The 13,012-nt window shown below is 49.7% G+C and overlaps 1 protein-coding gene across 1 annotated transcript in view; it reads left to right on the plus strand.

The window, feature by feature from the left end:
• Positions 1 to 13,012, plus strand: part of LOC144736258 (polycystin family receptor for egg jelly-like) — a 130,655-nt gene that overhangs the window by 67,953 nt on the left and 49,690 nt on the right. The window contains exons 16-17 of the mRNA XM_078618880.1: positions 8,754 to 8,844; positions 12,768 to 12,868. Coding sequence (XP_078475006.1) covers positions 8,754 to 8,844; positions 12,768 to 12,868 — 192 coding nt within the window. The remainder of the gene's footprint in view (positions 1 to 8,753; positions 8,845 to 12,767; positions 12,869 to 13,012) is intronic.

Here is a 13,012-nt window from a genome sequence, read left to right on the forward strand (position 1 = left end):
TAATACAAACAAAAGAACATAACTCTGATAATGTGCACTGTCCTTGAAGTTGATTGGTCCACACCCGAGACAGCTTTCCTTAGAGCCTAGTCTCATATGGGTTGGACCAGATGACGCCAAAAGGCGCACAACTCAAAGACAATGCACCATCAGAGTATGAGAGCTCGGGGCAAGCATCTACACTATGGGAACCTCATTTGCCAGTAAAAATATGATAATTGGTTCTTTACCCTTCTATCTGGCAACAAAACTGACACCTTTTTACAAGGAGTCATGTTTGCATAGACCGCAATACCTGCAGTCATAATACAAACAAAAGAACATAACTCTGATAATGTGCACTGTCCTTGAAGTTGATTGGTCCACACCCGAGACAGCTTTCCTTAGAGCCTAGTCTCATATGGGTTGGACCAGATGACGCCAAAAGGCGCACAACTCAAAGACAATGCACCATCAGAGTATGAGAGCTCGGGGCAAGCATCTACACTATGGGAACCTCATTTGCCAGTAAAAATATGATAATTGGTTCTTTACCCTTCTATCTGGCAACAAAACTGACACCTTTTTACAAGGAGTCATGTTTGCATAGACCGCAATACCTGCAGTCATAATACAAACAAAAGAACATAACTCTGATAATGTGCACTGTCCTTGAAGTTGATTGGTCCACACCCGAGACAGCTTTCCTTAGAGCCTAGTCTCATATGGGTTGGACCAGATGACGCCAAAAGGCGCACAACTCAAAGACAATGCACCATCAGAGTGTAATAAACGACTGGACCACGATGTCTGGCTCAGTGTCCTTTATTATTCGGTTCGTGCTGTACACCCACACGGCTGTCTTTACTCCGTAGCTTCTCCACGGTGCTGACTCCAATGTCGGCCCGATCCACAACAGCAGCTCCGCTGCTGTTTCTCTCACACAGCCCCCCTTGGCTGTACTCTCTGCTGCTCTTCTCCCTCCGCAGCTCTCACAGCTTCTTGCTCTCTCTCTCTCTCTCCGCAGCTCCTCCTGGCAGCCACACCGCTGCCTCTAACAAGCAGCTCTCTCTCTCTCTCTCCGCAGCTCCTCCTGGCAGCCACACCGCTGCCTCTAACACGCAGCCCTCCTGGCTGTCTCCTCCCCAGCTGCACACCACTCCGCAGCTTCCTCTTATCTTCGGGGTTGGCTCCCGATGGCCGTCGGTGCCCCCCCCTCTCCACACTTGCCCGCGTGGCCTCACTCTTTTCCGCTCACACCCCGACTGCCTTCCCCTTCCGGTTTACCCGCTTAAAGCCCCGAACCTTCCCCCCACGTCACATGACTCCACCCCCCGTGACGTCACCTCCGGAAGGTCGCTTACGCCCGCATTACACCACCCTCCCCCGTAGAAAAATCCCAGCCGACCTCGGCTGACCAATAGCAAATCGTAATGCGGCGAACCGAGCTTCCCCCCCTAAAGGACACTAAGCATATAATGTAACAACAAGAACAACAACAACGCAATTATCATCAACGAACGTACAAAAGCATGCAATAAATACAACTGTAAGAAAAAATAACAAGACAGCAACAATCAACGAAACGTAAGCGATTTGGAACGTGTGCGGGTCGCCGGCCCGTCCCGGACGGTCGGCGGCCCACTCGCAGAACGGGAACGCGATGAAAGTCGAGGAATGACAGGGGGTAATCCCCCTGTCGTAGCCGGAAGTCCACCGACGTCCCGTGTCCCTAAAGAGTTAGTCTTGGGCTTGTCCTGTGACCGTGCCCGCAGCTGGGTCGGAAGAGCTGCAGGGCTCGAAGGTCCCGCAGACCTGGCAGGCGTCCTCCGAGCAGGGCCCCTCGTCCCCCGCAATGTCACGGCCGGCCTGTCTGGAACAGGTACGACAGGCGCTCTAGCGAGATCAATGGACACAGGCAGGGGAGAGTCAGCAGCAACAGACCCCGGCAAGGCAACATTGGGGGATGACGCATCATGTAAGGGAGCAACATATGGTTTCAAGCGCGACGTATGCACAACCCAGCGACGAGACCCAATCTGGACGCGTGCTGACTGTGGGTTGGGAACCGCAATGAGGCGTACGGGACCATGCCAGGGTTTGTGCAATTTCGGCGAGGTCCCCGGACGTACCTGTGGACAATGAAGCCAGGCTAGGTCCCCAACCTTCCAAGGGCACTCCCCCTCAGACCGTCGCGCATATCGCTCGTTCCGGGCCTGGGCTTTGGCCGTAGCCACGCGGGCATTCTCCCGCGCCTCCGTGACTCGGCGAACCGTGTCCTGAATGTATTCAGGAAGTGGTTTACGAGGTCCCTTCACCCCAGTTCCCAATTGCACATCCACCGGCGGCACGTTTTCCCGACCATACATAAGGTAAAACGGCGAATATCCTGTAGCCGCATGAGGCGTCATCCTGTACGCCGAAAGCACCCCGGGGATGTGCAGATCCCAATCTGATTGTTGTTCACTCACGGTATGGCAAAGCATGGCAGACAACGTCCTGTTCAGCCGTTCAACCATACCATCCGTCTGCGGATGGTATGGGGATGTCCGTACTTTCTTAGTCCCAAGGCCCGCGCACACTTCCGCCAATAATTTAGAAGAGAAATTCCTGCCCTGGTCCGTGAGGAGTCTCTCAGGCGCCCCCTTATCCATAATATACCCAAACAAAAAGGCGTCGGTAATGGCCGCGGCCGACTGATCGGGCAACGGCCAGGCCATCGGCCAACGGGAGAGGTACTCAACCCCTACCAGCAAATATTTATTACCCCTCGCCGATGGTGGAAAAGGTCCCAATATGTCCAGCGCCACCAATTCATTGACTCGAGACACCTGAATCGACTGGAGAGGCGGCACGTAAGGATGTTTCGGCGGCTTACGTTGTGCACACGCAGGGCACGCGCGCACGTGCCCTACGACATCTGTCGCCATGCCGTGCCAAAAATAATGACGTTGCAACGTCAACAAGGTCTTCTGCACCCCTAAATGTAAGAGAGTGTCACAATGGAGGGTTCTAATCAACTCGAACCGCAAGGACGTTGGTACCACCAGGCGCCAACGTTCCTGGAACCCCTCCCGCCACATAAGCAGACCATCTCGGAGAGCGGTTTGCGGCCCCACAGCCGTACTCGGACTCCCATTGTCCTTAGCAGACCGCTTCCGCAAGGACACCAATGACTCATCCATCATCTGTTCCCGGATCCAGACAGACCGCGGCAGATTCAAAACCCCGTCAGCCGGTCCCGGTTCCATCGGAGTGTCCGACTTCTCGACGGCCAACGTGAGCGGCTGAGGGGGGTTTGGAATCGGCGAACACCTATGCGTCCCCGACTCACATTTACAAGGGGCGCGCCGCGGTAATCTGGAAAGTGCGTCAGCGTTCGCATGGCGCACTCCCTTCCGATGTTGAATTTGGAAGGAAAATTCCTGTAGCGTGTCCAACCAACGTGCCAACTGTCCGGATGGCTGGTCAATTTTAAGGGCATATTGCAAAGCCGCATGATCCGTACGCACAATAAAAGAACGACCGTAGAGGTATGGTCGAAATTGCCGTAGGAAAAAAACAACCGCCAATAGTTCTCTGCGAGTGACACAGTAGCGGGTTTCCGCAGGAGACAAGACTCGGCTACCATACGCCACAACACGCTCTACACCCCCTTTAGACTGTGATAACACCGCCCCAATACCTGTGTCACTCGCGTCCGTATCAAGAATGAATGGGTGATCGAAATCGGGATAATCCAATGTTGGGGCCGTGGCCAATAGATCACGCAGACTCCGAAAGGCCGCCTCCTCCGGCTGTCCCCAAACAAACTTCCGTCCTTTACCCGTAAGGAGATGCAAAGGCCTCGCAATCGTCGCAAAACCCGGCACGAATCTTCGGTAATACGAGGCAAATCCCAAAAACCGCCGAACATCCCCCACGGTGGCCGGAGTCGGCCAATCCCGGACGCACGCCGTCTTTTCCGGATCCGTGGACACTCCCTCAGCGCTCACGATGTGCCCCAAATAGCGGACGGACCGTTGCAGTAGGTGACATTTCTTTGGTTTGAATTTCAATTTGGCAGAACGCATCCTCGTGAACACTGTCTCCAGCCGCGTCAAATGTTCATCGAATGTGCGGCTGAAGACAATGATATCGTCCAAATATATAAGACATGTCTCCCACTGCAACCCCGTCAAAACGAGCTCCATCAATCTTTGAAATGTAGCAGGGGCCGCATTCAATCCCATCGGGAGACAGTTGAATTGAAATAACCCCTGCGGCGTACGGAATGCGGTTTTCTCCCGTGAGGACTCGTCAAGGGGAAGCTGCCAAAATCCCGAAGAGAGGTCCAGTGTGGAAAAGAACTTAGCCCCCGACAATGCGTCGAGGGAGTCATCCATACGCGGCAGGGGGTACGCATCTGCCACCGATATCTTATTAAATTTGCGGAAATCAACACAAAATCGCAATTTGCCATCCTTCTTCTTAACCAAAACGACTGGAGCGCCCCATGGGCTGTTAGATGGCGATATAATGTCCGCAGCCAACATGTCTTCCACTGCCCCCCGTACGTGTTCTCGCTCCGCAGGACTCATCCGATGCGAATTTAATCGAATAGGGGCAGCATCGCCCGTCTCAATGTGATGGTAAAGCAAGGAAGTGCGGCCCAAATCCAAATCATCGGAGCTGAACACATCGGAATATGTCAACAACAATTTACGCAGCGCACCACGTTGCTCCATGGACAGGGAAGAATTTTCGTCACATAAATGAGCAACCCAACGATCATCCGAACTCCTTGGCTCGGAAACCCCAGCAACAACTCCCCGGCTATGTGGACAATCATGGGTCGCAAACGCCGTAGTGGCATGTGCCACAACCGTACCGGCCGGGACACGAACGTTTTCTCCCCCCGCATTAAGCACCTGTAAAAACGGTAATTGATCCGGCCGGACGATGGTCTGTGCCCCCACTAACGCCAACCCGGTTGATATCGTGGCGGACGGTGACAACAAGACCCCTACTGCTCCTAGCCGATCAGGCAGGGGCTTCCGATACCGCAAGGGTATAAGCATCTGTGTACCAGGTGGGATGTCCACAGATGCGACGGACAGCGCCTGCACTTGTACGGCCGAAGCAGGTCGCCCCCAGGGCGACGGCAGGAACGAGATTTGACGGCCCCCCGGCAGTTCAATACAATTCTCATTGATTTTGATCAAAATGGGCATCTTAGCCAAAAAATCGGTGCCTAACAAACAAGGAACCGCCAAAGATCTCGATATCAACACAACACCCGAGGCCGACACATCCCCAATAGATATCTTAGCATCCACCTGACCCACGATACCCATGCTACCCCCGTTCGCAGCGACGCACGACCCATAAACCGGACGCACAGCCCCCGACGGAATGCCCAACAGATGGAAAATGACATCCAATATAATAGTCGCAGACGCCCCCGAGTCAACCAAAATGCGCACGTCCACACCTTGTATGGACCCCGGTACAGTGGACGAACCCGTAGCGGCCGCGACAACTCTCCGTGCCAATTTGCGCCACTGCGTAACTGAATGAAAAGGCCCCGTCGATGGCCTTTCTTTAACAACAACAATAGGATCGCGCAACACAGGTGGTGGGTGAGGTGGAAAGCCTTGCCGAGTGTCTGGTGCGTGCCGACATGCCTGTTTCGGAGGATCTTTAGCCGACTTGACCGGTGCCGAGGCCTCCTGCTGCGGCGGAGCCGGGAAGCGGGCCCAGCAGTCTCTGGCGTAGTGGCCCCTACGCCCGCAGCGGAAACATTCGGCCTCGTTGCGCCGAAGCGCAGGCCTCGCCTCCTGACGGCCCCGTTCTGGTAGCACCGCGCGCGGTCTCGGCCCGCCGCGTCCCGTCCATGGAGCGGAGGCGGCCGTCAGTTGTTGAGGGCCCCGGTCATCCGGAACATAGACGGCCTGCGCAGGGTTCCACCCCAGCGCCTCCCCTTCTTTGACGGGCCCCCCCGTCCACGCCGTCACTTGTTTCCAGCGACGGAGGTTGAATTGCGCATCGAGACACTTAGCAGCCATCCGGGAAGTTAGCTTTTCATGCCCACACACAGGCATGGGGATCCCCAGATCCCGAGACAGCTCCAACATTTTCCCTAATATGAGAGGCTCAAGCAGGTCCTGTGGCGTCTCCGGATAAGCTGCCATGGCCAGCTCCAGCACCGCACCCCTGAACGCCACGGGCGACTCCTCTGGTGCTCGTTGTCGTTGAGCGAATCGCCGATGCGCATCATCTGGTGGCTCATAAGCATCGGCCATTTCTTGAAAAACACCACGTAAAGTTGCCTTCTTATCGGTCGCTATGGAACGGAAGAATCGGACAGATTCGTCGTCCAGGAGAGTCGGCAACACCTCCAAAGCCTCCGCATCGGTCCATCTTGCTGTGCGTACCGCCGCCAAGAAGCGGCAGGCGAACGCGCTCCAGTCCTCACCGACGGAAAATTCTTTAACTGTTGTAAGGTGGCGACTCCGACTCCTCTTCCCGCCCTCCTGGCAGCCACACCGCTGCCTCTAACACGCAGCCCTCCTGGCTGTCTCCTCCCCAGCTGCACACCACTCCGCAGCTTCCTCTTATCTTCGGGGTTGGCTCCCGATGGCCGTCGGCGCCCCCCCCTCTCCACACTTGCCCGCGTGGCCTCACTCTTTTCCGCTCACACCCCGACTGCCTTCCCCTTCCGGTTTACCCGCTTAAAGCCCCGAACCTTCCCCCCACGTCACATGACTCCACCCCCCGTGACGTCACCTCCGGAAGGTCGCTTACGCCCGCATTACAAGAGTATGAGAGCTCGGGGCAAGCATCTACACTATGGGAACCTCATTTGCCAGTAAAAATATGATAATTGGTTCTTTACCCTTCTATCTGGCAACAAAACTGACACCTTTTTACAAGGAGTCATGTTTGCATAGACCGCAATACCTGCAGTCATAATACAAACAAAAGAACATAACTCTGATAATGTGCACTGTCCTTGAAGTTGATTGGTCCACACCCGAGGCTCTAAGGAAAGCTGTCTCGGGTGTGGACCAATCAACTTCAAGGACAGTGCACATTATCAGAGTTATGTTCTTTTGTTTGTATTATGACTGCAGGTATTGCGGTCTATGCAAACATGACTCCTTGTAAAAAGGTGTCAGTTTTGTTGCCAGATAGAAGGGTAAAGAACCAATTATCATATTTTTACTGGCAAATGAGGTTCCCATAGTGTAGATGCTTGCCCCGAGCTCTCATACTCTGATGGTGCATTGTCTTTGAGTTGTGCGCCTTTTGGCGTCATCTGGTCCAACCCATATGAGACTAGGCTCTAAGGAAAGCTGTCTCGGGTGTGGACCAATCAACTTCAAGGACAGTGCACATTATCAGAGTTATGTTCTTTTGTTTGTATTATGACTGCAGGTATTGCGGTCTATGCAAACATGACTCCTTGTAAAAAGGTGTCAGTTTTGTTGCCAGATAGAAGGGTAAAGAACCAATTATCATATTTTTACTGGCAAATGAGGTTCCCATAGTGTAGATGCTTGCCCCGAGCTCTCATACTCTGATGGTGCATTGTCTTTGAGTTGTGCGCCTTTTGGCGTCATCTGGTCCAACCCATATGAGACTAGGCTCTAAGGAAAGCTGTCTCGGGTGTGGACCAATCAACTTCAAGGACAGTGCACATTATCAGAGTTATGTTCTTTTGTTTGTATTATGACTGCAGGTATTGCGGTCTATGCAAACATGACTCCTTGTAAAAAGGTGTCAGTTTTGTTGCCAGATAGAAGGGTAAAGAACCAATTATCATATTTTTACTGGCAAATGAGGTTCCCATAGTGTAGATGCTTGCCCCGAGCTCTCATACTCTGATGGTGCATTGTCTTTGAGTTGTGCGCCTTTTGGCGTCATCTGGTCCAACCCATATGAGACTAGGCTCTAAGGAAAGCTGTCTCGGGTGTGGACCAATCAACTTCAAGGACAGTGCACATTATCAGAGTTATGTTCTTTTGTTTGTATTATGACTGCAGGTATTGCGGTCTATGCAAACATGACTCCTTGTAAAAAGGTGTCAGTTTTGTTGCCAGATAGAAGGGTAAAGAACCAATTATCATATTTTTACTGGCAAATGAGGTTCCCATAGTGTAGATGCTTGCCCCGAGCTCTCATACTCTGATGGTGCATTGTCTTTGAGTTGTGCGCCTTTTGGCGTCATCTGGTCCAACCCATATGAGACTAGGCTCTAAGGAAAGCTGTCTCGGGTGTGGACCAATCAACTTCAAGGACAGTGCACATTATCAGAGTTATGTTCTTTTGTTTGTATTATGACTGCAGGTATTGCGGTCTATGCAAACATGACTCCTTGTAAAAAGGTGTCAGTTTTGTTGCCAGATAGAAGGGTAAAGAACCAATTATCAAGAAAAGAATCGAGAGACAACTTCACTTGGTGTGCAGGAGTAAGGTAGATCGTAGTGGAGTGGAACAATGCATCAATTAATCGATCACTGATTATTCTTGAGTTCACGATACACACGTAAAAAATTATGATTTTCCCATAACCTGTGCAGCTAATGCAGCTTCAACGTCAAATAAAGGAACAGATTATTTACTTGAATCGTGCCCTTGATTTACAGTAATTAATTGAACCATAGATCATAGCTGAAGATTGTGAATAACAGCAATATCTCCGATTCATATTGGAGGCAATTACGAGTTAAGAGTCCTAAAAACGCCTTTGTGGTTTCATTGAAATGCGTTTCTTGAATGTGTTGCTTCAGGGTGCAGCCATTCAGAGCATGGGGGCCGCTTCAAAAGCCCTGGCAGCCTGCGGACAAGTGACGTCACATCAGGTCATGAAAGCTGCACGAGGTATTTTCGTATTACAAAATTGCTCTCATCCGTTTTGATATTGGGGGGTACTCGTATCATGGATCCTATAATCCCCTACGGGGTTACCCCCAAAAATGTTCCACTTCTCCGATAATAGGATACATTTGCCTTGGGGCTCCACTCATTTGTACCAAAAAAATGACGTAATGTTAATTATTGTGTAAGCTAAAGGGGCACCCGATACCAGCAGGAAATTGAACGACTTTTCTGCACGGCTCCTCGTATCTGTGGTAAAATGGTGGGTATTAGGATTATTCAAATGCGACAGGGGTCTTTGAAGAACTCGATGTTCTGCAGTTCACTTCTGCAAAATATATTGTGCCTTGCTTACTTCATATCACTCGATTCTCCTAGCTAAATAAGGATATGTATGTATCTATCTCCTTGTGTCAATCTGAGAGAAACAAAAATGGACATACAAAGATAAATATACCCCGTATAGCCTCAACAGACTGTAGGAGCAAGCGCTGTTAGTGAGCACCTATAAAGGCCGGCACGACACACGAGGGGGTGGGTGGCCAGCACCACACCCGGCCGCCACCACACCCGGCCGCCTTTATCTCCCGTGTAACGATGTTTACACACTGCACCAGGTACTATTTTTACGCTGAGTCGACCTAGAGGAGGCCCTCCGCCATGAGTGGAAATCAAGCTCAGATCGTCGGGTTCATAGCGCAGCACGACAACAACAACACTACTGCTCCCCATACACACAGCAATATACACTCACAGGCAACAACAACCGCCATTCGCCACGAACTGGTGGTGATGTTACAACAGCACATGTGCATTTTGAGGTCACGTGAAGTGTTGAAGGCTCGCTGGCAGGAGGCCACCAGACAGACGCATGGGAGAGACTCACAAACACACGGGGAAAGAGATGCGGAGAGAGAGAGATACACATAGACACGGAGACACCCTTTGGTGTAAGTCAGGGGTCCTTAAACTTTTTAAACAGGGGGCCAGTTCACTGTCCCTCAGACCGTTGGAGGGCCGGACTATAGTTAAAAAAAACTATGAACAAATTTCTATGCACACTGCATAAATCTTATTTTGAAGTGAAGAAACAAAACGGGAAAAAAACAATATTTAAAATGAAGAACAAGTAAAGTTAAAACAACAAACTTGCCAGTATTTCAATGGGAACTATGGGCCTGCTTTTGGCTAATGAGATGGTCAATGTCCGGTTCCATATTTGTCACTTCTAGTCGTAACAAGTGATGCAAGTGTGCATCCGTTAGTCTAGATCTGGTTGGAGATTTTAAATGTTTCATTCTGGAAAAAGTCTGTTCACAGACTTGTGCAGCCAAAGATGGTTGCCATTTTGAGTGCATGGTTCCTGAGATGAGGATATGTCTCAGAGGGGAGAGATGCATAGAAATTATGAAGGCTGCTTGATTTGAATGCGTCTTTCAGAGAGTCACAATTCTGCAGTTCAGCCAGTTCCATTTGGTAAATTGTATCCACATTTTCAATGTCAATAGAAAATGGGTTACGGAAAAGCTGTATGTCCTGTTCATGGAGATTAAGCTCTTTAAATCTAAATTGGAACTCCTTTTGCAATTTTTCCAGTGAATCCACACATGTTTTGTTTGGGAATGCAACCAATGGTTTTTCCGCTAACAGATTTTGAGTTGTGGGGAGATGGCAGAAGTTTTCCTCCTTCACTTGTTTGATGAGGAGGCCTAATTTTACTTCAAATGCTTTGACATGTGATTGCATATCACAGATGAGCTTTCCCTTTCCTTGAAGTTGCACATTGAAACTGTTGAGTAGCTCTGTTACATCTGTCAGAAAGGCAAGGTGCCATTTCCATTCTGCATCATTGAGCTCTGGTACTTTTTTGTTTTTTGAAAGCAAAAAAGCTGTAATCTGTGGAAGTAAGTCATAGAAACGTTTCAAAACTCTCCCTCGACTCAGCCAACGGACTTCTGTGTGGTACAGAACATCTTCATAGTCAACATTTAGCTCAGACAGAAATTCCTGAAATTGTCTGTGGTTTAGTGCATGAGCTCTAATGAAGTTAACACAAGATAACACAATTTTCATAACAGAGACCCACTTCAGTGATTAACTACACAGCGCTTGATGGTGGATGAGGCAGTGTATGGCTATTGAATGAGAATGGTTATGTTTGTCCATCTCTTGGTTAATGCGAGCAATTACTCCTTTCTTAGACCCCACCATGCTAGGAGCACCATCAGTTGTCACACTGGCTAGTTTAGCCCAGTTCAGCTCCAAACCATTCACAGTTTGGCAAACCTTTTCATAGATATCCTCTCCTGTAGTTGATCCTTTGATGCTTTGCAGTGCAGCAAGCTCTTCTGTGACTTCGAAATAGTCATTCGTCCCACGAATAAAAATAAAAGGTTGTGCAGAATCACGAACATCATTGCTTTCGTCGAGTGCCAAGGAAAAATAGGAAAGTTTTTATGTGGAGTTTTGCAAATGCTGATGCAAATTGTCTCCCATTTCTTCAATCCTCCGTGTAATTGTAGGTCCTGAAAGACTCACTGTACTAAATAAATCGGCCTTCTCTGGACACATCTCTTTGGCAACAGAAAGAAGGCATTCTTTAACAAATTCTCCCTCCACGAATGGTCTGCCAGTGCACGCTATTAGCTTGGCAACTTGAAAACTTGCTCGCAGTGATGAAATATTTAGCTGCTTCTGCTTCACAAAAGTATTTTGCTGAGTTGTTAATGTATTTTTCAGTTTTAATATTTTATGTTTTCTCACTTCTCCGACGAAACAATCATATTTATCTTTATGTTGAGTTTCATAGTGTCGACGTAAATTGTATTCTTTGAACACAGACACTATATTCTGGCATATCAGACACACAGCTCTTTCCTTTGTTCTGCATGAAAAAGTAATCATAAGTCCACTGTTCTTTGAATATCCTACACTCCGAGTCAATTTTTCTCTTTCTTGACATCATTGTTTCCTAGGGAGTCAAAATTGCTATTAGTAAAATACCAATATATATATACAGCGCTACAAAAACAATATACCAGCAATAACTTTGCCCACACAGAGACATACAGACTGCACTGCCCATCAATGCAGTCTGATTGGGGGAACTCCGCTTTTACCCCAGGCTCACACTGGTGCGGGTGCCATTAAAAAGTTAATTACACCTGCAGTTTTGTTCACAGATCGCAGTGCGGTGGGCACAATGAGTGCCCACCGCCGCAGCTCAATCAGTGCTCACCAGCGCAGCCAAATCAGTGCTCGCCACCGCAGCCCAATCAGTGCCCACCACCGCAGCCCAATGAGTGCTCACCAGCGCAGCCCAATTAGTATTCACCAGCACATCCCAATGAGTGCTCACCAGCGCAGCCCAATTAGTGCTCACAAGCGCAGCCCAATTAGTGACCATGGGCCGGATAAATGTCCTCAGCGGGCCGCATGTGGCCCGCGGGCCGTAGTTTGAGGACCCCTGGTGTAAGTGGTCTTGGCAGGATGCGCCATGGCCAGAAGGGATGATGGATGGTCAAGGATAATAACAGAGTGACAGCCAGGGGATTTGATGCGTCAAGAGGACTTGCATCGAGGAGATGGAGCCATGAAATCAGGTCATGTGGAGCAGCTGAATGGATTGTTGCATTAAGTCCAAGGTCATGAGAGGTGGGTAGCAGCTTGTGGAGGACTTCATGCAGCAGTAGCATGGGCATTGCTGCTAGAGCACTGCGCTCGAAACTGAGCGACACGAGTTTGATTCCCGGTCACAGCTAATATCAGTGGCGATTATCTGAACTGGTCCTGGGATTTCCCCAAGTCGCCTTCGCCTTAAAACAAGTATCTGGTGCAGTGTGTAAACATCAACACAAAATCTCTTGGAATGTAAAGTGTCTTGGTGTAAGGCTCATGGATTAACCGATGCTATTTTGTGTTCTAAGCTCTGACGTCAGTTGCTTCAAACATCTTGGAATCGATGGCCCTCAACTTCGCCACTGCCTCTACGAATGATACAAAGGCCAACGAAGCCCGCGTTGCCCAGGTGCGGTAGCCACTATGGTTTGTACAACGTGGTGATGCCTCGGTACATCGTACGATCGATAACCTCTTTTTCATACTTGATAAAATATTGTCATATCGTGGATATCCTTTCTCGTTTAATTTTTTCCTATATACTTAGAACTCA

This window comes from Lampetra planeri, chromosome 60 (genome assembly GCF_965212315.1).
Source record: "Lampetra planeri chromosome 60, kcLamPlan1.2.h2, whole genome shotgun sequence".
NCBI classification, from domain to species: domain Eukaryota; kingdom Metazoa; phylum Chordata; class Hyperoartia; order Petromyzontiformes; family Petromyzontidae; genus Lampetra; species Lampetra planeri.